Here is a 24,774-nt window from a genome sequence, read left to right as displayed (position 1 = left end):
TTGAACTCTCATATGTCTAACTCCAAGTCCAGCACTGTGTTCCCTATACCACTTAACTGTGCTTCTAGTTAGATACCATCATTTTAAAGATGAGTAAGAAAGAGAAGCCGAGTGAAATTAGGTAAGGTTCCCAATGTTACCCAGATTTAGTGGCAGAGTCAAAACTAAAGTCTAGTTCTCTTGATTCCTAGTCTCAGTTTCTTTCCAGAGAATCATATTGCTACATCATAAACTCTTCCGGAATATGGTCACTATATCTTATTTCTATACTATAGAGGAGGGAACCAAATGAATTATCTGGACATTTGTTGATACTGAAAGAATGGAGGGGCACTTTATGCTTGCTATAGCATTATGCGTTCATGCAGATTCCTGTTTGTCAAAAGCACATAATGTCCACATTTGGAGGAGCTCTACAGAGGAAAAACAGGATTCTCCAAATCTTACTCCAAATCTAGGGCTCTTTCTGGTTTCTCTTATCATCTTTCTTTGATAAGTAGTGAGAAAACTTCGCTACTTAATACTACTTACGCAATATTCACCACTTAAATTATAGAGCTGTGGATAGAAAATAAAAAGTTAATTTCTGAAAATTATCTAAGAAAAATTAGTTTTTATAAGCACCAAGTGCTACATATATAAATCTATTCTTATTCTTATTACTAGAGTTGAACTTTTAATGGGTAGATAAAAATTCTGCCATCTCATAAGTGACTATCAGATACTAGGAGGGAGGAATTTTCTGCTCACTCCTGACAGAGAAAAATGAGTTGGGCAAAATATTAATAAAAACATTTTCCTTAATTTGTTCTTCTATTAATTGTGTCTCTCCAATCTTTCTATTGCTTTGTCTCTCTAAGAGTGATTAATGAACAATAATCAATATAAACTACCTTCATTACTATCCACAGTACAACTTTCTAAGTAAACAAAAATTGTTTTAATTGGTTTAGTAGATGTATAATTTCCAGAGCATTCATATTCTAAACTTTGCTGTATCCAGTCTTTCAAAAGAAAGTGATAAATCAGAGCAAATTTTATCATTTTTATGTTCAGATTCCTTTTCCTCTTTGGTAAGAGTTTCGTTTCTTCATTAAAAAAACAAAACAAATGCAATTAAAAAACTGTGGATATCCCTGAAATACTGGATTATGTTGAATATTAATTTAATAAATCAATCACTTGGTATTATCTGTGCTCTAAAAATAATGACTTGACCTGGAAACTATGTTGTTTTTGTAGTAGGAATTCTTTTGGTTCACTAGATTCTTTGATCATTCTAGAGTCTATGATTGATTTCATTACATGGAATGTGAATTTTAAAACACTTAAAGGCAATTGGACTCTCTAAAGTAATTCCTTTTGGACTAACTAAAAACATTTTCTAAATAACTTTAGATTTCAAATGTACCTGGAAATTTACCTAAGTAAAATAGCAGAAATAAAATTTTTGAGTCTATAATGAAATGAAACTTGAAAATTAATTGCACAAGTAATTATGTTAGCTTTAAAGGAGAGTCTTTTCAATAATCTATTTCTCACCAAAACATTGAATATGAAAAAGTAGGCTTAATTTGCAATAGGTAATAGTAAAACCATCATTATTATAATAACCAGATGTAACCTATTTGTAAAGCACCTTAAATTTACAAAATACTTTTCTTACCTTTAGCATTAGGTAGTTAAGGGGAATATTACTCTGACTGATATTTTGCACTTTCATATCCCTTAACTTTTGGTTGTACTATAATTATAAGACTTTTAGAATTAGAAGGTACCTTAGAGATGATGTACTCAAAGCCTTCATTTTATAAAGAAACAGGTCAAATGAATGGGAAGCAAATTGTCCACAATGGAAGAGCCAAGAGAGGAAACCATGTCTTCTCTCTCTAAATTAGTATCACTTTCTATTACTCAATACTGCTTCTTATTAACATATTTTTATCCAATAATTGTTTGCTAACATCTTTTGCTCATTTATTAATTTTTTTGATTTTGGATGAAGAAATCAAAGTTGATAGCTATATGAAAAATGTTCTAAATATAAATTAGAGAAATACAAATGAAAACAATTCTGAGATATCATCTGATACCTATCAGACTGTTTTAAAATGATAAAAGGGCAAAATGATGTATTTTGGCAAAGATGTGGAAAAATGAAGACACCAATACAGTATTGATGGAACTGCAAATGGATCCAACCATATTGGAGAACAATTTGGAATTATTTGCAGATAATTATACCTTTAGATTCAGAAATATTATTGCTGGGTCTGTTTCCCAAGGAGATCAAAGAAAAAGGAAGAAGAAACTGTATGTTACAAGATTTTTACAGTAGTTCTTTCTGTGGTGGCAAAGAATTGGAAATCTGTCAATTTGAGAATGGGTAGATAAATCGTCCTATACAATCATGATGGAATATTAGATACATAAGAAAGAAAGAGTTGGTTAATTTTTTTAAACTTGAAAAGTTCCAAATGAAGTAATGAAAAATAAATTAGTAGAACAAATAGAACATTATATAAAGCTTTAGAATTTATATTTGAAGAATGACTTGTAAATGTCTAACTAGAGAATGAACTGAAAAACAGAAAAATGAAATACACTATCTATACATATATATTTTATTGGATGAAAGCTTTTTTGGTAGAGAGAGGAGAGGAAGGGGCTAAGATACTAGGGAATAAATTATATTAAACACTTTTAAAAATTTTACATATCTTAATTGTTCCCATATCTCTCTCTTCAAAATGATTACATTTTAAAAAAAATATTGATTATACATTTCTAATTGCAATGAATCATAAGAAAACATAAGGACCTGGCACCAAAAGTTAAGCTTGTATATTTGATCCCCAGATCTCTTTTTTAGAGGCCAAGTAAATGGTTAAAATATATTTTTGGATTTTGCAGCATGAAAATTGCTGACTAGTTATAAAACTAATTCATTTTTGTTTATATACTTGAATTTCTGCTTCTATTAAACATCATCCCCTATTTTAAGTTCCTATAGTATCATTTTAAAAGTTGCATGAAAATGTAATTCTTTAACCCACAAGACAATCTATATATTTGTAATTTCTTTCTTCCCATCTTTGCCTTAATAATAGTCAAGACTTTAGCTTCCAACTTTCCTCTTAGTATAATGACTAGCCAGAATTAACAGCTTTTGATTGACTTCAGGCCATTATTTCCTCCCAGTCAGTCATTACTCCTCCAGAAATGCCTAGTGCTTCTCAATAATTATTTGCTAAGTGTAAAACAGGTTGGAAGCTTCAAAAGGTTAAGCTGTGCCTTTGATCTTAGGAATGGCAGAGTGGCTTTGATCTGTAAATTAGAACCATAAAAATTGAAAGCACTTCACCTGTTTCTGAAGTGAATTACATTGGTACAAGTTCATGTTTTATCATTGATTACCAATGCAAAATATAATCTTTCTTGCTTTCCTGGCTTCCTCACTCATAGCATAACATTCAACATATATTATTTCTGAGTGAATCATTTCCAAATGGAACTTAGGGTGTTTTACTTTAAAAGATTTTTTTTTCTTTTACATTCATGTGTCCTCATAGCCTATTCATTGCAAATCACTGTGAACCTTTGCAACTCCATTCACTGCAGATGCCCTAGAAGTCATGTCTGTCATCTGATATCCTCTTCTTTGCATTTTTTTTCTTTAAATCCCTTTTGATACTACCTGGAGTACTTCTAATAGAAGAGTTCATGGTCTTATATGATCTTTCCTTTTCTCAGTGAAAAATTTTAGTACATAAATCTACTTTCAAAAGCATTCCTAGAAAAAATCCTTAGCCTAAGATTTAATAAATTTTGCAATTTATTTCTTTTTTATTATAATAACTTTATTTTTCCAGATTAAATGTCAATATTATTTATTAATATTTGTGATATTTTACAATCCATGTTCTCTTTTGGTCTCCCATCTCTTCCCCCTCATGAAGGTAATATGAGTGTCAATTGTACATGTTATCATATAATATGTATTTCCATATTCATCATGTTGTAAAAGACAATACATATTCCTTACACTAGAGAAAAATTCATGGAGAATATAAAGCAAAGAATGGTATGTTTCCATTTGCATTTGGACTCTGTTCCTTCTATGGCAGTAGATATCCTTTTTCTTTTGTCATAAGTCTCTTGGAGCAGCCCTGGATCTGTGTCCTGCTGATAATCGTTGTCATTCACTGTTGATCATCGTATTTTATTGTTAGTACTGTGTACCACATTCTCCTGGTTCTGCTCACTTCATTTTACATCACTTCATATATGTCTTTCTAAGTATTTTTATGCTCATCCTGTTCATCATTTCTTATCACAATAGTATTGCATTTCAAGCATATAGCACAACTTGTTCAGCCATTCACAAATTGTTAGGCATCATTTCAGTTTTCAGGTCTTTGCTACTAAAAAAGAGCTGCTATAAATATTTTGTATGGGTATGTTCTTATTCTCCTATCTTTAACATCAGTAGGTACAAAGCTAGTAGTGATGTTGCTGGATTGTAATTTATTGTTGACTGTTTCAGTTTCCATTTTCAGACTTGGAATATGGGTTTTTATGTCTTCTTCATGCTATTTTGAAAAATTGTTTTACTAGTTTGCTCTTGTATTCTTGGGTTATTACAATTTTATTTATATTAGTAAGATGGGTTTAGGATATGGTTGGAATTTTTGATGGACAAATCTATGTTTAGAAATCTATCAATAGGTCTTAAACCATTGTGAGTTTAATGTATAAAGGAACCGATCCATGAAACATCAGAATCTAGGAAAAATATGAAATGATGCAGAGAAAGAAAGAAATTCAGTACTCTGGGATTATAAATTTCTGAAATATTTTTGTAGCTTATGTATAACTCTTCAAGTTTATTTAAAATATCTGATATCTTTTACTAAAATAAGGAATGGTAATTTGTCAAGGATCCAGGAAATTTGAGTTCAAATCTCAGGTCTATCATTTGTAAACTGAATGAAATTAGGAATATAATTTCCTCTCTCTGTTTCATCAGTTATACAGTGAGGAAATGGAGCAAATGAGCTCAATTCTCTCTTTTAAATCAGAAATTCCATAATTCTATTAATTTAATATTTGATGTTTGCCAGATACTTAATTAGAATTTGGTTTCATCAAAACCTATTGCCATGAATAGAGATTTTTTGCTGTAATATAGGGAGAATTTTAGGCAAAAGTCTCATGTTTCCCAAAATGTATTTTCCATTTTATGTTTGTTATATTCTGTAATTTGGTGTGAAAATACAGATGTTTGAACAACAGGGGATGAATTCAGAACATCTTGTCTCATCTAGAAGTGGTCTTACTCAAGAAAAAGGTTACTATTAAATGGCCCTAAAATGTTTCAGAATTATGAAGATTCAAATATTTCCCTTTCCAATTTGCCCAGCTACATATTATAGAGAAACATTTGGTTTGAGGGAGACTTGGTTGTGAGGGAACAATATAGTTATTAAGGCTCTGTGAACTTAGATCAATTGTATAAAAAATAAGAATTCAGTCAAAGCAGTTAATTGATATGAAAGAGTCATTTAAAAAAAGTTAAATTCTCTCAAATTGATTTGCAGATTGAATTGTCAACAATTCAGTCACATCTATGGGGGAAATATGATAATAGCTATTTCAAATGCTAAAGACCAAAATAGACTTTCAACCACATTATTTACTAATTTGTTTATTTATTTATCTTGGTTTTGGTCACATAATCAAATGATAAGTGTGGAAATGGAAATATGTGTGGGTAGACTTTTTTCAATTTATTTGTGAGGGTAAGGAATTTGGAATTAAATTTTTTTTTTCTTTCTAGGTCATTAAAGCTATTCTCTATAATCTCAAAAACCTAGATTAATGAAAGAATTTATACAAAACAAAATTAGGTGATATGTTTCTGGATCTTCTTTGATAAAGACATAATTTAGGAGCCTAATATAAAGGACACAATAGACTGCAGAGGAAGACATACCTGAATGTCTTCAAATACATATAGAAACTCAGCTGCAGTCAAAGACATGATGAATTTCCTTTGCAACCATGACCAGTAAAGTGATTAAAACTGGACACATAATGGACAAACAAAATTGCACAATGTTTAACAGAAGTGGACAATCAATGCATGTCATGTTAGTGGGAAAAAAATTAAAAGAAAATATGTTTGGAGCTGAGTTTGGTCCATTAAAACATTTTATTGAGAATATAATAATACATAAAGGTGAGGTTAATTGAGTAAATCCATTAAATTACACCAATTTGCCTAAAGTAAGAAATAAAATTCTGATGTCTTAATGAGGTACCATAACCAGATAGGAACAAATTGAACAAATCAAATAAAGCCATTCCAACTAAATGTAAGATGACCTTTTATCAATTTCAATGTCCCTGATTAACCACTAAAAAAAATGAAAGTGATTTTCAACAGAAGAGTATTCAGATTGGCGGAGAACCTAAATTATCAAAGCACTTTGGCCTGAAGGAAATATGAATTGAAAAAATGTGTGGGGAATTTGAGTGGGGGTGGATCTAAAAAGGCAGAGAAAATACATAGACTCTCGGGATTACTCCTAAATTACCTCTCAAACAATTTTGATATAATACCTCAGAAGAAATTCTGGAGCATCAAACTCCACAAATGGAGAGGGTAGAACGAATTTTCAGGTCAACATTACTTAGAAGATTGGTATGAGCCTATACACATATGGAAGTATGGTGCAACAAAGCAGTCTACACCTCAGCAAACAAGCACAGTCCTTTGCAGTGGCTAAAGTAGCAGCAAAGACTTCTGGAGTTTTCTACCACAAATACTAAGGAGAGGCCAGAAAGAGATGCTAGGGGCTCCTTTGCTGGCTCTAGCTGGAGGACTCTATTGCTTTGCCCATACACAGATCAAGATCACAGTCTCAGGGTGAGGAGGAGCCCTAGCTCACACCAGCACTTGTGGCCTAAAGGCAGCAGAGAGCACTTGTCATTGGCCAAGGTGGAAAATAATGGTTCTAATTGTTCAAAGACCAGGATAGTATTTAACACATGTTTCTTTAGATGCTTCCAGCCTTAGAAGAACTGAAAACTTATAGAACCTCATAATTATCTTTGAAGGCAGTTGAGCAAAGAATGAGAATCTTGTAATAATATCCACTTCATCATAGAAAAGGAGCTTACCTGGAACAAATTTTTTATGTTAAAAATTAAGAAAGTGTCTGTAAAACTCACAAACAACAATAATCACAAAAGAAACATGACACATACAGTTATTTTGAGGATAAGGAAGACCAAAACACAAACTCTGAAGAAAACAAAATCAATACTGCTATATCCAACAATATGAATTGCTCTCAAACCCAGAAAGAATTCCTAAAGGATCACAAACAAATTTAAAAATAAATTACAGAAATAGGATAAAAATTAGAAAAAGAAATGAGAGTAACATAAGAAAATAATTGGGGGGGGAAGAGTTGACAGTTTGGGTAAAGTAGGCATAAAAACATTGAAGAAAATGATATCTTAAAAACCAGAGAAGGCCAATTGGTAAAAAAAGGAACAGAAATTAAATGAATATTTTAAAAGGCAGAATTGGTCATATAGGAAAAGGGGTACAAAAATTCACTGAGGAAAATAATTTAAAAAGTAGAATTGTTCAAATGGAAAAGGAGGTTCAAAATCTCACTCTAGAAAAAGTATATAAAATTAGAATTGGACAAGTGGAAGCTAATGGTTCCATAAGACATTGAGAAACAAAGTCAAAAGAATGAAAAAATGGAAGAAAATGTGAAATATCTCAGTGGAAAAAAAAAAGCTTACCTAGAAAATAATTCCAGTAGAGATAATCTAAGAATGAGTTGATTACGTTAAAGCCATGATTTAAAAAAAGAAAATGATTATACATTATTTTCCAAGAAATTATCAAGGAAAACTGCCTTCATAGTCTAGAACTACATAGTGAAAATTGAAATCGAAAGAATCCACTCATCCTCAAGAAATTGTCAAAGGAAAATTCCTAGGAATATTATAACCAAATTCCAGAATTCCCAGGTCAAGAAGAAAATATTGCAAGTAGTCAAAAAATAGCAGAATAAAACAAGATTTAGCAATTTCTACATTAAAGGATTGTAGATCCTAGACTATTATATTTCAAAGGTCAGAAGAGGACTATATTAAAGAATCATATTCTCAGCAAAACTGAGTAAAGTCCTTAAGGGGAGGGGGGATGGATATCAATGTAATAGAGGACTTTCAAGCATTCCTGATTGAAAGACCTGAGTTAAATGGAAAATTTGATTAAGACAAGAATCAAGAAAAGAATAAATAGGTAAATAAGAAGTAGAAATAAAAAAGATTTAATAAGGGTAAACTGTTTACATCCCTACATAAGAATAAGATACTTGTAACTCCTAAGAAGTCTATCACTGTTAGAGAAACTAGGAGTGTATATAGAATTGAGTTGAAGGTATGTGTTAAATATGATGGGTTAATATTGAACAAAATAAAATTATGGGGTGAGGAAGAGGAATTAATTATGAGAAGGGGAAGGGAAAATATAGGATCAATTTATAACATATAAAAGAAGCATGAAAGAGCTTTTACAGTGAAAAGGAAGATGGAGGAGGTGGAGAAGACAGAACTTGAACCTTTCTCTCATTGGAATTGACTCAAAGACGGAAGAATATGCAAAATAAATTGGGTATGAAATCTGTTTTCCCCTATAAGAAAGTAGGAAGGGGAAATGATAAGAAAAAATGGGGGAATGGGAGTTAATGGAAGAGAGGACAAATTGGAGAGGTTGTAGTAGGAAGGAAAACACATGAGGAAAATCAGAAAGGAGAGAGAGCAAGATAAACAGAGGGGAAACAGAATTGAAGATAATACACAGAAATGGGAAGGTTTTTTTTTGTTGTTTTGTTTTGTTTGTTTTAACAAATATAAATGTGTCAATCTCTTGATTGGGAATGGCTGTGGTATATGATGATGATGGAATACTACTGTACTGTAAAGGAATGATGAACTGGAGGATTTCCATATGAAATGGAAGAACCTCCATGAACTGATGCAGAGTGAAATGAGCAGGAGAACATTGTACAGGAAAAGTGAAATACTGTGGAACTATTGAATATAATGCAATTTGCTACTAGTAGCAATGCAATGATCCATGACAATCTGGAGGGATTTATGAGAAAGAATCCTATCTGACTGAGAGAATGAACTGTGGGAGTAGAAATGAAGAAGAAAAACATATGACTCATCCCTTATTTATATGGTTACATGATTTAGGGTTTTAGTTTTAAAAATTGCTCTATTGCAAAAATGAGTAATATGGAAATAGGTATCAAGTAATAACATTTATATTGCTCAGTTGAATTGTTTGTCAGCTCCAGGATGGGGGAGGAAGAGAAAATGAATGGAAAACTATCAAAAACCATGGAAATAACTATGGAAAAATATTTTTTTTAAAAATGAGTCAAATATATAAGAATACAAGTCATTTTTCAATTGATAAATGTTCAACAAACATGAACAGGCAATTCCTATATAAATTAATTTTTTAAGCCCTTAACTTCTGTCTTATAATCAATACTCTTGGTTTCAAGGCAGAAGAATGAGAAGAGCTAGGCAATGGAGGTTAGGTAACTTTCCCAGCGTCATAGAGGTAGGAAGTGTCTGAGTTCATATTTGAACCTAGACTGGCTATTATGACAGAAAATAAAAATGACAAAACTTGAAGGTGATGCAGGAAAATTGAGAAATTAATGTATTGCTGGAGACTTGTGAACTGATTGAACCATTATGTAAAACAATTTAGATTTTTACCGAAAGAGCAAAGAGTACATACCCTTTGACCCAGGAATACCATTACTTAGTTTGTATCCCAAAGAGATTTAAAAAACAGAAGGAGAAAAGACATATATGTACAAAAAATATTTAAAGCTGTTCTTTTCGTGGTGGCAAAGAATTGAAAAGTGAAGGCATGCCCATCAATTACAAAACAGTTGAGTAAGTTGTAGTATATGATTAAAATGTAATACTATTGTGCTATAAGCATTGCTGAGCAGGAAGATTTCAGAAAAAACCTGGAAGGATTTATAAACACTGACAAAGTGAAGTAAGCAAAACCAGGAGAACACTGTATCCACTAACAGCAATGTTTTAAAATCAACAACTACAGATGATTTGGCTATTTTCTGCAATACTGTGATCCAAAACAATCCCAAGGGCCTCATGATAAAAAAATGCCATCTGTTTCCAGAGAAAAAGAACTGATAAATTCTAAATCTAGAACAAAGCATTTTTTTATTTTCTTTCATAAATTCTTTGTTGATATTGTTTGTTTCCTTCCACATAAAAATTAATATGAAGAGATGTGTTATATGATTGCACATGTAGAGTCTATATCAGATAGCTCACCATCTAGGCAAGGATGAGATAGGAGGGGAAATTGAGAGTCAAAAACTTTAAAAAATTAGTACTATATAATAATACTATTTATTTATTAATACTATCAAATAATAATAAAAAAATCAAATTAACTAAAAAAGGAAAGAATGTCAGGTGATAGAGAGAAGAGAAAGTTGCCATTGAGAAAGAATTATTTGGGAGTAGGGAATTGGGAAGAAAAACATCAGAATTTGGCTCCCATATGATTCTTCATCCCATCTTGACTGGAGGAAGAAACTGTGAATTGTGAATTTCAAAGGTCTAAAAATTTAGGGACTTCCTGTTTTCTCATCAATGTCTTAGCCATGTCTTTGAAGCATCTAGTGTAAGAACCTGCTTTGAGAGCAAGAGAAAAATTGGAATGAGTGCCTTCCCATGAAGTGAAATAAAGAAGCTACACAATGCCTCTAGGGAATTTCTTGAGCACCCCCACAAATTGTAGAAACGTACTTCCATCAACCAGAAGTTATGATTGAACTTTGCATATATGGTTTAGCTTGAGCTTGCTTCCTCTTGACTATCCATTGAAGGGAAAGTATATCAGATTTTGGGGGAGGAGTATTTGCATCAATTATACCATTGCTGTTGCGAATTAACCATTTCTAAAAGCTTATCTAGTCTGGTTGACTAAATTGTTGGAACCACATGGGTGAGGGACCTCTGACTTAGCATGTTACAAGGACAACTCACTAACAGCCCCTAAGGGCTATCCCTGTATCTCTGAGGTACATAACAGCCCATCATATTTCTTCCTTGTGTTTACTTGCATATTTTCCCTCCCTGGATTTTCTTGTGCACTAAGTATGGCTGATTCCTGGCTTTATTGTGTATATCAGTTCCCCTTGGCTTCAACTTCTGAGTAACACGGCTTTGCACCCTGGCTTATAAGGGATTGCATTGTTGTTAGGTCAGGTGTTTCTTCTTTGCATTTACAATAGTCGTAGCATTTGTTTTTGTTTCCCTCATGAGCTTGTTGTTTTCCATAATTATCATCCATCTATTATATGGGAAACTAGTTCATTAGGGCAAGTGAGAGAGTTGGGATAGTAGCCCCTAGAACATGAGCTCAGAGAATATAAATAAATAACACTCATCAGGGAAAACCAATTACATTTCCTCAAATCTTTGGGTTTTACTTTGTATTCTCAGAATTTGACATACACATATGCATTTTCCAATAGCAATAACATGTAAACAACATGAAATAAAGGAAGTGCACAGGACTAGGGCTCACAAAATTTGGGTTCCAGACCAGGTTTAATAGCTGTGTGATATTAGATAAGTTCATTATCTTCTCTAGGCCTCAACCTCCTCATCTATATGATTAGATGATTACATTAAACATTTACTAATTTCTTTTGAAATCCAGAAATTGATAATTTGAATTAGGTTAAGACTTCTTGATTATGAGAACAATTACATTTATGAATGATTGTGCTATTCACAGGAGGAAAAAAACCATGTTATTTATTGGTTTTGTTTGGAACAATTAACATTATAGATGAATTTGATGTGAACAACATCAACAACAATACAACTATGGAATTTGAACTTGACTATTAAAGTCTTTCTAGGAACTAAAAAAAAAAAAGGAATGTGAACCTATTTCCTGAAGACAAATTAAATGACCCAAAATAAGCTCACTGACAATAACAAAACTAATTCCTAGGCATTGGAGGGACTTAATGCCATCCACTCTGTTCAAATTAATATTTGCTTTATTATATGCAAGTGCCAACAAAAAAAAAACTAATTTTCTGATTACAAGGCAACAGGGAACAATTTCAGGAAACCTTCAAACTTTTGTTCTTGTTTCATCCCACAAAATAATGTGGAGAATAGAGGTAACTGTTTCCATCAAAGCACCTGGCATACAATAATTGTTCCTTTAATTACATTTCTCTAGTGAAATAAAATTGTTTTGGACTTAATCTGCATGAAAGAACTAAAACCTTGGCCAGTCCCTTGCTCCCTACCCTCTCCTTACTCCTTTCGAAAAAGTAAGTCAAATGGTGGATGTACTGTCATTCAGTTCAGGAAGAGAAGCACGCGATAAAAGAAAAGGCATTTGGAGGGTGATAGTGACAGAAACAGGCATCTGTGAAGAGGTTGGGCAGCATCGTGGGAAAGAACACTCACAACAATTTCAGCAAACGTTTTTTCAGTACCTAATATATGCAGAGGCATTTGGCCAGGCACTAAAATGATTGAATAATTCAAGAGCCCCAGAAGCAGGCAGTCAAGTTCATATTGTTTCATGGTCCTTAAGTTGAAGGAGGACTGTCGTACTTTTCACCCCACATTTAAGATAGAAATAGTCAATGTTTAGGTTTCCCTCTTTCCCTTCCCAGCATTTTCTCTCAACATACTCAGTGGTCCACACCCAAGTTACACACACACACACACACACACACACACACACACACACACACACACACAAAGACAGGCAGTCCCATTATCACATTCTATTTTTTAATCATTATACTTTTAATCATTAAAAAATCAGTCTGATCAATGGAATGATGACACAATTGACCCCAAACCGAACCAAATAGAAGAGAATGAAGCAGTCCTTGGGCTAACTTGGTTGCTGGCAGCAGACACAAAGTCCTTATTGAAATAGCATGGTCCAAATAGATTTTCATTAAAGTTTACAATAATGAAAATAAACACAAGTCTAATGGGAAAAAGTTATCAAGCCCATTGCAGAGAGAGAAAATTTCAGATAATCTTTAGAAAACACATCAAACATTAATATTGTTGATGTTTAGTTGTTTCAAAACAATTACAATGGAAAGACTTCTCTCTGTACCCTGAAGACATACTTCTTTCTTCTATGTATTTCTCTATATATTCTCCCAATGTGACTTTAAAATCTTAGTTAATGTTCATTCTTTCTTTGCACCTGTTTGTGATTAGGACTAAATTATGTTTTAGTGCATGTTACATTGAAATGATATTATTCATAGTCACTGTAAACCACACTGAGATAGTAGCTAAGGATTTTTTTTATTATAAGTCATAAAATTCAAGATTTTAGTATTTACTATCTAATTTTACTCAGTAGATATGCATTAGTTCAATTCTCCAGATAGGTACTGCATAAAAATAAAAGTCAATTATCTGTCCCTATAAGCATATTTATGAAGATTTTTGCCCATATATTGTTACTTATATCTGCTGTATAAACATACTAATAGTTGGTAAGTACATATAATATTTTAGGTGTAAGTATATGTGTATATATTTCATATATACTGTGAGTACATATTTGTGTATGTATATATTACATTTATGCATATGAATATATGTATGTGTGTATATATTATACATATATTCATATGCATAAATGTAATATATACATTTGTATTTACATCATTCAAGTTCTAGAGGAGGCAACTAATTTCCAACCACATTATATTATTTGTTCCTAGAAAGAAAATAGGAAACAAATCAAGACATACAATGGGAGTTGTTTGCCAGATGAGCCAAAAGAGTAGACCCCAAGGTCTCTCATTAGCTAATCCAGCTATATATTTCAGCTTCATTCTGTAAAATGTCTTTCCTCTCAGATAGCAGTTAAACCCATACCCCAAAATACATGTAATGAAATTTGGGTTGTATTTGCTGTGATCCTTTCCTGCCCCACTCTAAGCAAGATTCCTATTTTTGGCTGAATACTTGGGTTGATGGATACAATTCAGTTACTCTGACATTCTGATAATTTTGATTGACTGATCATCTGTTTTCAGGGCTTGAAAAGAAAAACAAATCTCTTAAAAATGGTAGATTCAGTTGTTTATATTAAATGTAGCTTGAGAAGATTCTATATAATCATACCCTTGAGGGTATAAAAAATGGATGTTAGAAAAATTGGTCTCCTGGCACTGTGCTCTCTATATGATAAAGGCTCAAAAGTATTTATGGCAGTAACCATTTATTTTACCTATCTCTAAATTCCTAAATTTTCCCATAATGACCTATAGATTTATTAAATTATTAAAGAATTAATTTATAGCCTCTCCAAAAACTTAATTAAGGCCTTCTTAAATTGAAGGGAAATTTTTATTTCTCATGTACATGGCAATGATAAACAAGAGGTATTCCTTCAGCTTTATGTAAATTATTACTTCTGCCCTACCTTTTTTTGCTGTAAGTTACTTCACAGAATCAATGTTAGGGGACATTTTGTTTCAGTAATTTTTAGCATTTCATTCCCTCTTCTGTAGAATGAGGAGTTAGAAGGGATGGTCTCCATGCTCACTTCCAATTCTATATCACCATTATCTACTAAATTCATGCTCACTCTATAATAAGTTATTTATCATTAATTTTAATAAATTTAATATATTTTTAGACAATACTTGGTATCTCAAGGATAGAAGAGGATTTTCAGAATACTCCCTGAACGGAGAAATTGTGTCCTTCAGTTTTTTCATACTTTAATTCTGTTTCTTAGGTAAATGGCTGAGAAGTAATGCACTGACATTTGTAATTTCACTGTGGAGTCTTTGGGTCTGGGGTCAGGAAAACAAACTGTCTTCAGTCTACACAGCAGTATCTCATTGGAAGAATTTAACTAAATTGCTATACATAACTAGGTGAATGGTCAAGGGGATGGAATTGCTGGTTCTAGGCCATATTTTCTTTTGGGGGCTCCACAAACAATGTGGTGAGCACAGGAAATTACACCTTGGTCTAGGACAGTATGTATATTCATGAGAAGAATAGGATCTGCTGTACTCCAAAATAAGCATTGGGTTTTTATTTTAGGATATCCTATTTTGGGGACTGAGGTAGAATTCTAGGGATGGGGTTGGAGGCTGAAGGGAGTGATCATGCAAAAGACAATAGAATTGATGTTGTATAGCATAAATGTTTTCATTAATAGTATCACAGAAACAACTTACCCTTTTCTGATGCAGCAACTGTGATGTTGTACCATGGTGTTTCCTCTCTATCAAGGACTTTTGCAGTCTTAATGGTTCCAGTATTAGCATCAATGTTGAAAAACCTATCATCCTCAGCATGGTGGTCAATGAAATATCTACAGAGAAATTTAAAGTATTCATTAAGTAACATAATAAACACAATGGAAGCAATTGTATCCTTTGAATAAATAGGTTAAAATTTAAAATATTTGAAACATATTCATGTTTGAGAAGAAATCATGAGGCCAATTACTATAGATTTAACTTTCCTAAAGTCATATTTTAAAATATTTTTCTAGTTTACATGGTATTACTTTGAGGGGAAAATGTTTATCGAAATGAATATTTTTCAGCTAATGGATTTCCTATATTATTGAGAAATGCATTAATAATGATGAATAGACCAATTCCATAGTATAAAAATATTAGGTTATTACTGATTAATTTATTTTTCCTATGTCCTTCTCTGAGGGGTATTTATCGAAAGTCTATGACTCATTCTTTGTCTGAGGCAGATCTTCTATAACCTATGCCTCATAGCTCCCATTCTGAGGTAACTTTGGTCTGGATGCATTTCCCCAACCACTTTCCTCTCCAGTTTTGGACCTCTTGTCTTAGAAGCAGACCACAGCCTTCTAACCAGTCCCTGCATCTATACTTTTGTGAATTTCTCATTTTTGACCTATAGAGTAATTCCCACTCAACTGTCTGGACTACAAGTCCTTCTTTTTGAGTTTGTTAATCACTGTCTAAATCATCCCCAAAATGGGAAGAAACACACATATTTTCGATACTATACTTACTATTTTGTAGACAGCCATAGAATTATATCCCATAGCTTACAAGTTTGATGAGAGATAATAGATTTGTTAATAACAATATTCTATAACATTGCATATAATCATCAACTTTGAGTATAAACATGAAGGATAAAAAATACGATAAGCTGAGAGAAGAGGGAGTTTATATTAGGCAAAGGTAAAAGCATCTATTCTTTGATTTGGAGTTACAAAAAGGGATTAAGCATCCATACATTATTTGCTAGAACCCTACATTGATTCTAAGAATGGTCAATGGTTTCTATAGTGTAGGGATCCACTCCTTTACAAATGAGAATTTCAACAACTGCTTGCTTTCTTTTGTCTATGACACTTGTCTATACTTTATCATAAGTCAAAATATGAATTCCATGCTCCCTTCACCATTATAGAATCAGATGTTTTAAAAAACTTAATTGTTAGTCCTGCATCATCATCAGATACTCACTCACAGCTTGAAAGACATATCAATGATCATACAGAATTAAAAAGAGGATATGAATTCAGGTGTTCTTGACTCTATGTCCAGATCTCAGAGGCATCACACTACCCTGCCCCTCCAAAACATTTCACAAATACCTCAGTATGCTGGAGACCTTCTTGTTCTTTGGTATTTTTGAGGGAGTGGATGTACCACTCAGGTACTTTTATCTTTCTTTCTCACTCATTAATTATTCTACCTCTCTTTTCTGTTATCCAAAATTTTTATTTTGGATATCCAAAATTTTATTTGGATATCCAAAAATATATTTTTCTCCAAAAATATATTTTTATTTCTTATACTAACATCAATACTGATAATATGTTACGTTAGTCAATATATCAGAAAAGAAAACATTATATTTAAAAAGAGATTCTCAAAGGGATACAGACAGAGAACCAATTCATACCAAGCAAAGTATGCCATATCATATGGTAATAGAGTTAGATATTTCCAGAAAAAGAATTTTATGCTACTTTGTGTTACTACCCAATTAGTTAATGATTAAACCAAGCTCTCCAAATGGATTTCTGATCCAGGAACAACAATGCTTTTGAGCCAGTCAATAAATATTTATTAAATGCCTAAAATGTTGAAAGAACTATGTTAAGTAATTAGGATACAAAAAAGGAAAAAGACAATCTTTGCTACCAAGAAAATCACAAACAAAATATATGCAGGATAAATTGGAAACAATCAACAAAGGCATTAAGGAGGATTGGAAAAAAAAAACTTCCAATAGAATATGAAATTTTAGATGTCATTGTAAAGAAACCATGAAAGCCAGGAGCCAGAGTAGAGGAGTGCAATGAAAATTATGGATATCTCTTCTATATCAACAGATGCCTCACTAAATTTTTGTTTCCTTTTGGGCCATCACAAAATGACTTTGAACATGCCTATCTTGGCACTGAACACCAGAGTTTGAGTAAAGTGAGCCTGTCATTTTAATTGTGCAAACATACCCAAATTTTAAAGTAAAGATTGGGATAATGATTATTATGCATTTTTAGATAAGTCTTGAGTTTCAATTTTCTCTTCTTTCATGTGGAGGTGTGTATTCTTCCATTCAGAACACTGGTATTAAAAGAGCTCATTCACAGAGTTGAAATTGAATTTTTACTTCAAGTAAAATTAAGTAGTTCTGCTTAACTGCCTTTATTTGTTGGACTGCTGCCTAGGAAAGAAAATGAGAAGCTAGAAAAGTGAAACCTGAGAGGCAAGGAGAGATTCAAAGCTAATATTGGTCAAAGTGTGATGTGTTCAAAGCTAATTATTTATAATTAAGAAGGTACACATTTCTATTAAATTGTTTACTTTGTTAGACTTGCTTCCAAATTTCTACATGACAAATTGAAAGAATTCATTATTACTCATTACTTTTAACTCTTTCCTTCCACCTTAGAATCAATACTGTGTATTAGTTCTAAGATAGAGGAAAGGTAAGGTCTAAGCAATGGGGGTTAAGTGACTTGAAAAGCATGATACAGCCAGGAAGTATGTGAGATCAGATTTGAAACCAGGATTTTCTGTCTCTAGATCTGGCTCTTAATCCACTGAGTCAGACAGCTGTACCCAGAAGCTACTTTAAGAATATTTTTTTTTTAAAAAAAAATACAAAAACCTTTTTTATTCCTATGTGGTACCCTTTCCTTTTTTCAGCAAAGGTAGCACAATTTTGAAAAAGAGGAAAAATGTATTAGGTTCTTGGATTATTTTCAGATAAAAAAATACTGATATCCTAAATGGGAGATTCCTATATAATGAAAAAATAAATTGATGCCCATGTAAAAGAAATGCCACTCCAAAATTGGCAATCTCCTGGTATAAATAAAATCATAAAACAAAATGCAGGCTCAACAAAATTGGTGGAGGCCTCATATATTCTCTTTCAACACAAAAATGAAAGACTTACTGGAGTTACTTTCATTATGGGTTACAAAACAAGAAGTATTATTTCATGAGACACATGTCCATATCAACTTGAAATTCTCATGATGAGACTAAGCAAAAAGATCATCACAAAGAGAGTAAAATTGCAACTTATTCTCCAATATCTTTTGGAGAAGGTGAAATAGGGTTTTTTTGTTAGTAACTATTCCTATTTATTTGTATAAATAAATAGTTAAATAAAAGGGAAAAATAAGTGATTCAGGATTAAAAAATTAAAAAGGTAAAGGTCTTATAGACTATAAAAAAATGACATCTGTACACTATTAATACTTTATTAAAGAAGAGAAAAAAGGAAGCAAGATTCTGACAACCATTAGAAATATTGCATAAACAGAAATTTACTATATTTTAACAAATAGGAAATGACTCATTACCAAGATGGGAATTATAACCCATTCTCGAGGTGTACTGATTAATTACTTTTATAGACAAATCAATGATAGAAGAAAAAGTATGTATCAAAATGTTGACATCTGCTTCAAGTACAATATAATAAAAATAACAATCTCACCTAAATTACTTGGCTTATTCAGTACCATACCAATCAAAATTGCCCCAAAATTATTTCTAAAAAATAGAAAAATAATATTTGCATTCATCTAGAAGAACAAAAGGATAAGGATGTCAAAGAAATTAATGAAAAAAATATGAAGGAGGGAAACAATATGATAAGGTGTGTGTGTGTGGGAATACTATCCAGTACTGGCTAAGAAACAGAATAGTGGTTCAATGGAATAGGTGATGTAATCAACACACAGTAGTTAATGACTATAGTAAACTATTGTTTGATAAACCCACAGAACCAAGGCATTGGAAGAAGAACTCACTATTTGATGAAAATTACAGGGAGAACTGAAAAACAATATGGCAGAAACTAGGCGTAGACAACATCTCACACCATATATCAAGATAAAGTCAAAATGAATACTTAATCTAAAAATAAAGGGGGATATCATAAACAAATTATGAGAATATGGAAAAGTTTATTTCTCAGATTTATGGATAAAGGAATAATTTATGGCCAAATAAGACATAGAGAGCATTACAAAAATAAAATAGATAATTCTGACTACATTAAGTTAAAAGGTGTCAGTACAAACAAAACAAATGTAACCAAGATTAGATGGAAAGCAACAAATTGGGGAAAATGTTTATAATCAATGTCTGATGCAGGTCTCATTTCTCAAATATATAAAAAAAGGAGTCAAATTTATAAGAATATAAGTCATTACCCAATTGCTAATGGTCAAAGGATATGAATAGGCAGTTTTCAAATGAAGAAATTAAAACAACCTATAAGGAAATGTACCAAATCATGATTAATTAGTAAAATGAAAAATATTGATCAAAAAGGACAATTATAAATGTTGGAGACTATGTGGGAAAGTTGGAGCATTAATGCACCTTTGGTGAAACTGTGAACTGATACAACATTTCTGGAGAACCATATGAAACTATGCCCAAAGGGAATATATAATAAATAAACAAATAAATAAATAAAACTGTGAATACACTTTGTCTCAGAAATATCACTGTTGGTTTTGTATCCCAAAGAAATGAGAGTTAAGGTAAAAAGATTTACTTGTACAAAGCTTTCAGAGCAGTTCTTTTCATAGTGGCAAAGATTTTGAAACCGAGGGAGTGTCCATCAATTGGGAATGGCCAAGTAAGTTGTAGCATATGATTATAATGTAATAATATTGTGCCATAAAAATTATGAACAAGTGAGCAGGTAGGTGGCTCAGTAGATTGAGAATCAGGCCCTGAGATGGGAGGCCCTGGGTTCAAATCTGGCCTCAGATATTTCCTAGTTGTGAGACCCTGGGCTAGTCACTTAACTCCCATTGGCTAGCCCTTACCCCTCTTCTGCCTGGTACTGACATACAATATTGATTCTAAGACAGAAAAAATGACAAACAGGATAAGTTTAAAAAACAACCTGGAAAGACTTGTATGAACCAATGCAAAGTGAAGTGAACAGAGCAAGGTGTATAATAACGGAAATATTGTATGAAAATCAACTGTGAAGGATTAAACGATTATCAGCAAAACAGGATTCCAAGATAATCCTAGTGATTTTAAAAAATCACCCTCTATAGCCAAAGAATGAACTATTGAAATCTGATCATACATCAAAGCATGACATCCTTCATTTTATTTTCTGTGAATATTTATTTTTAATTTTATATGTGATATGTCTTTCATTACCACATGGGGATATTGAAATAAGTATTGCATGAAAGTACTGGCATAATCTATAATAGGCAATTTAGCTGTTTGAGGAGACAGGGAAGGAGGGCGGGAGGGATGGAGAGAATATGAATTGCACAATAACTGTCAAAAATTATTTCTACATGTAATTAAAAAATTAATTAAAAATACATGGGTTTCAAACTAACCTAATTCACTAAGACCTCAAAGATGAAAAAAATGATATGTGAATGAAGTTAAAGCCATTGAAAATGATAACCATTTCCTATATAGAAGCTAAATTAATATAAAAATATCATCACATAGAGAAGGTCAAGAAACTATTCAATTCAGCAAACACATAAAATCTTTGCCAAGTAGAAAATAAGTAGGATCTAATAACTAGAGACTAATAAATTTTACTTCAATTACTAGGAAAATTTTATTATTTATTATTATTAATATTAAATATATTATTAAATCAATTGTCAGTAAATAATTTATCTTGAAAAATAAGCTCTGACCAAGAAGCAACAGCATCATTAAAAGAAGAACATTTAATCTCAAATGTACCTTACTTTTTAAAAAATAAGTTTAGTGGACTAGTATAATAGGGGGAAGTTGTGGATAGTTCATTGATATTTAATGAAATAATTTGGCAAATTGTTTCACATTATTCTGGACAAGTAGGAGAGATGTGACCTAGTCATTAGGAAAATTAGATGAATTTATAGCTCTCTGAGTAAAAAGAGAGAAAAAAGAGGATTTTCAATGATGATAACATTTCATTTTACTTTTTTTTTTAAACCCTTACCTTCCATGTTAGAATCAATACTGTGTATTGGTTCTAAGGCAGAAGAGTGGTAAGGGAAAGGCAATGGGGGTCAAGTGATTTGCCCAGGGTCACACAGCTAGGAAGTGTCTGAGACCAGATTTGAACCCAGGGCCTCACCCATCTCTGGGCTTGGCTCTCAATCCACTGAGCTACCCAGCTGCCCTTGGATGATAATATAAAGGAGGGTGTCAAGTTGAATCTTCCCAAGAATCTGTATACTTTAAGAATAGTTTGTCAAGCTTTTACTTTAAATATTTCATTTAGTATCTTGATTAAGGCATAAATGACATGCTTACCAAATTTGAAGATGATGTGCAAGATTAGATAATACAATTAGTATCAAAAAAGATATTGACTTATTGTAGCAATGAGTCAAGTCAATTAGGAAATTTAAAAGGAAAAAAATGTAAAATCCTATACTTTGGTTCCAAAAAATCAACCGTACAATAAAAGATGGAGGAATATAAAGATAACAGTCTTAGTGGATAATTTATAGCAGTTTTAATAATGCTAATATTTTATTTGGTGCTTTCAGGTTTGACAAGTTTTATACATAGATGACATCATTTGATCCTCACAAGATTCCTGTTAGACAGGTATTATTATTTGTGAATCTTTTTTTAAAGAGAAAATTGAAGCTGAGAGAGATAAAGTGACATTCCAAGGATTGTATAGCTATTAAAAGTCAGTATAAAGGTTAGAACTCAGATCTCCCTGATTAGCACATTATGCACTAAAATATCTAGTTCCAATGATATGGTGGTAAATGTTTAAAATCTAGCTCTCCAGAAAAAAGAAAAAAATAAACCTTAAATTTTAAAGATTAATTGGCATTATTAGCATTTTTACCATCATTATATTTAGTCCCTGTTTTGTAGTGTTTGCCAGTTTCTAAGCCAAAAATAGTCACACTGAACATTAAACTTAGAGCTCTTAGGAGCTGACTCCAGCACACCTCTGCCCACCTGCCATGTTTTAATGGATACAAATGCAGTACAGGTTAGAAATATTCCAAGGAAGCCAAAAGTGCTAATGCAGTCTTTAGGCTGCATTGATGGTGGCATTTTGTTTCTATTTTGAAATTCAGAACAAGGAAAGTTCTAGTCCACTTATCTTATGCTCTGATGAGACGGCATAGATTATTAGCTTCAGTTCTGGGCGCTACATTTTAGGTAAGTAATTATAAAGAAGAAATGTACAGATAAGGACTCTCAGGATGGAGAAAGCATCTAGACATAATGTCATATGGGGATAAGTTGAAATAAATGAAGATTTTAAACTTGCAGGATAATTTAGAACAGATATGATAGCTTTCGTCAAGTGTTTGACTGGCTGTAAAGTAGAAAAGGTCTGAGAACTGATTTGTTTTTATTTTGTTTTATTTCTCTTAGCCCCTCTGGGTAGAAGCTACAGAGAGTTTTATTTACTTTGATCACAGAAAACTTCCTAAAAATTCCTAATTGAAGATAGAATGGAAAGTCTTAGAGGAAGGAGTTTCCTCTCACTAAAGGGTTCATTTTTTTTTTAAGTTACCTTTTGTCTTAGTATCAATTCTAAGACAGAAAAATGGCAAGAGCTAAGCATTTTGGATTGTGGCTTTTCTGAGGTCACATAGCTAAAAATTGTCTGAGGCTGGATTTAAATCTAGTCCTTTAGATGCCAGGCCTGGCACTCTATCGATGTGCTACCTAGATTCCCATTAAAGGATTTTTGAGGAAACATGACACAGTTCTTTCCTAGGAATGGCATAGAGGATACTTCTGACCAAATGTGTTGGATTAGATGACTTCTGTGTTCCTGTATGCATTTGAGTCTGTGAACTTCAGAATCCCAAATAATCAAACTAACATAAAACACATGATTATGTCAACAGATGCAGAGTCTTGGACAAACTACACCATCCATTCCAATTGAAAACACAAGAATGCATAGGAATAAAAGGGCCTTTCCTTAAATCAATAAGTAGAATTTATTTAAAACCATCAGCAAGTATCATCTGAAATGGGGACAAGTTAGAAGCTTTCCCAATAAGATCAGGAGTGAAACAAGGATGCCCATTATCACCACTATTTTTTAATATTGTACTAGAAATGCTAGCGGTAGCAGTTAGATAAAAAAATAAATTGAAGGAATTAAAGCAAGCAAAAAGGAAATTAAACTATCACTCTTTGTGTCTAATATGATGATATGTTTAGAGAATAATAGAAAATCAACTAAAACCTAGTTGAAATAATTAAGACTTTGGCATAGTTGAAGGATACAAAATAAACCCACCTAAATCATAAGGATTTCTATATATTTCCAGCAAAACTCAGCAGCAAGAGTTAGAAAGAGAACTTGTATTTAAAACCACTCTAGACAATATAAAACACTTTGGAATCTATTTGTCAAGACAAATGCAGGAATTATATGAACAAAATTATAAAACACTTTTTCTTACAAATATAGTTAGCTCGAAAAAAATGGAAAAATATTAATTTCTTCGAGTAGGTCAAGCTAATATAAAAAAATGGAAATTTTGCCCAAATTTATTTACTTATTCATTGTCATACCTATCAAAAACATTTTAAAAAATTATAAAAAATAATTATTCATACAAGTTTGGGAAACTTTATGTGGAAATTTGTTATTAAAATAAATTTTGAATAAAAAAGAATCTCTTATTTTGTGAGTATATGCAAAGATGAACCTTGAGAAGCAACATGACATCTTGGATAGAAAGTAAGTTGACCAGGGGGAAGTAAGTACTGGGTCAGGTTCTTCTACCTTTGACAAAAAAACATTTCTGTGATCCTAGGCAAGTCAATGACTCTCATCAGGACAGGGGATCTCATTAATGGAAATATAAAAAGGGAAGAGCTGAACATTCACACCTTGTCTTCTACTGTAAAATACATCTTCATAGTCACCAAAAGACTATAAATTATGTTGTTTATTTGTTGATAATAAAAAAACGCATTTCTCATTTGATTGCACAATATTCAGCCTTAAAGCCACTCCTGCGACTATTTGTCTCTCACATCATATCAATACAAAACTCTTTGATTGATGTACCCATATAGATAACTTTGTTTTATCAACATCTATTTATCAATATCATCTGGGGAATAAAGA

General features: G+C 32.1%; 1 protein-coding gene across 8 annotated transcripts in view; it reads right to left on the bottom strand.

The window, feature by feature from the left end:
• CDH18 (cadherin 18) overlaps positions 1-24,774 on the bottom strand; it is a 1,512,838-nt gene that overhangs the window by 92,979 nt on the left and 1,395,085 nt on the right. For all 8 annotated transcript variants that reach the window (XM_056824266.1, XM_056824267.1, XM_056824271.1 and 5 more), the window contains one exon: positions 15,363-15,499. In XM_056824266.1, coding sequence (XP_056680244.1) covers positions 15,363-15,499 — 137 coding nt within the window. The remainder of the gene's footprint in view (positions 1-15,362; positions 15,500-24,774) is intronic.

The sequence above is a fragment of the Monodelphis domestica genome, chromosome 3 (assembly GCF_027887165.1).
Source record: "Monodelphis domestica isolate mMonDom1 chromosome 3, mMonDom1.pri, whole genome shotgun sequence".
Lineage (NCBI taxonomy): Eukaryota > Metazoa > Chordata > Mammalia > Didelphimorphia > Didelphidae > Monodelphis > Monodelphis domestica.
The sequence above is the reverse complement of the archived record's forward strand: the minus strand, read 5'-3'. Positions and strand labels throughout refer to the sequence as shown.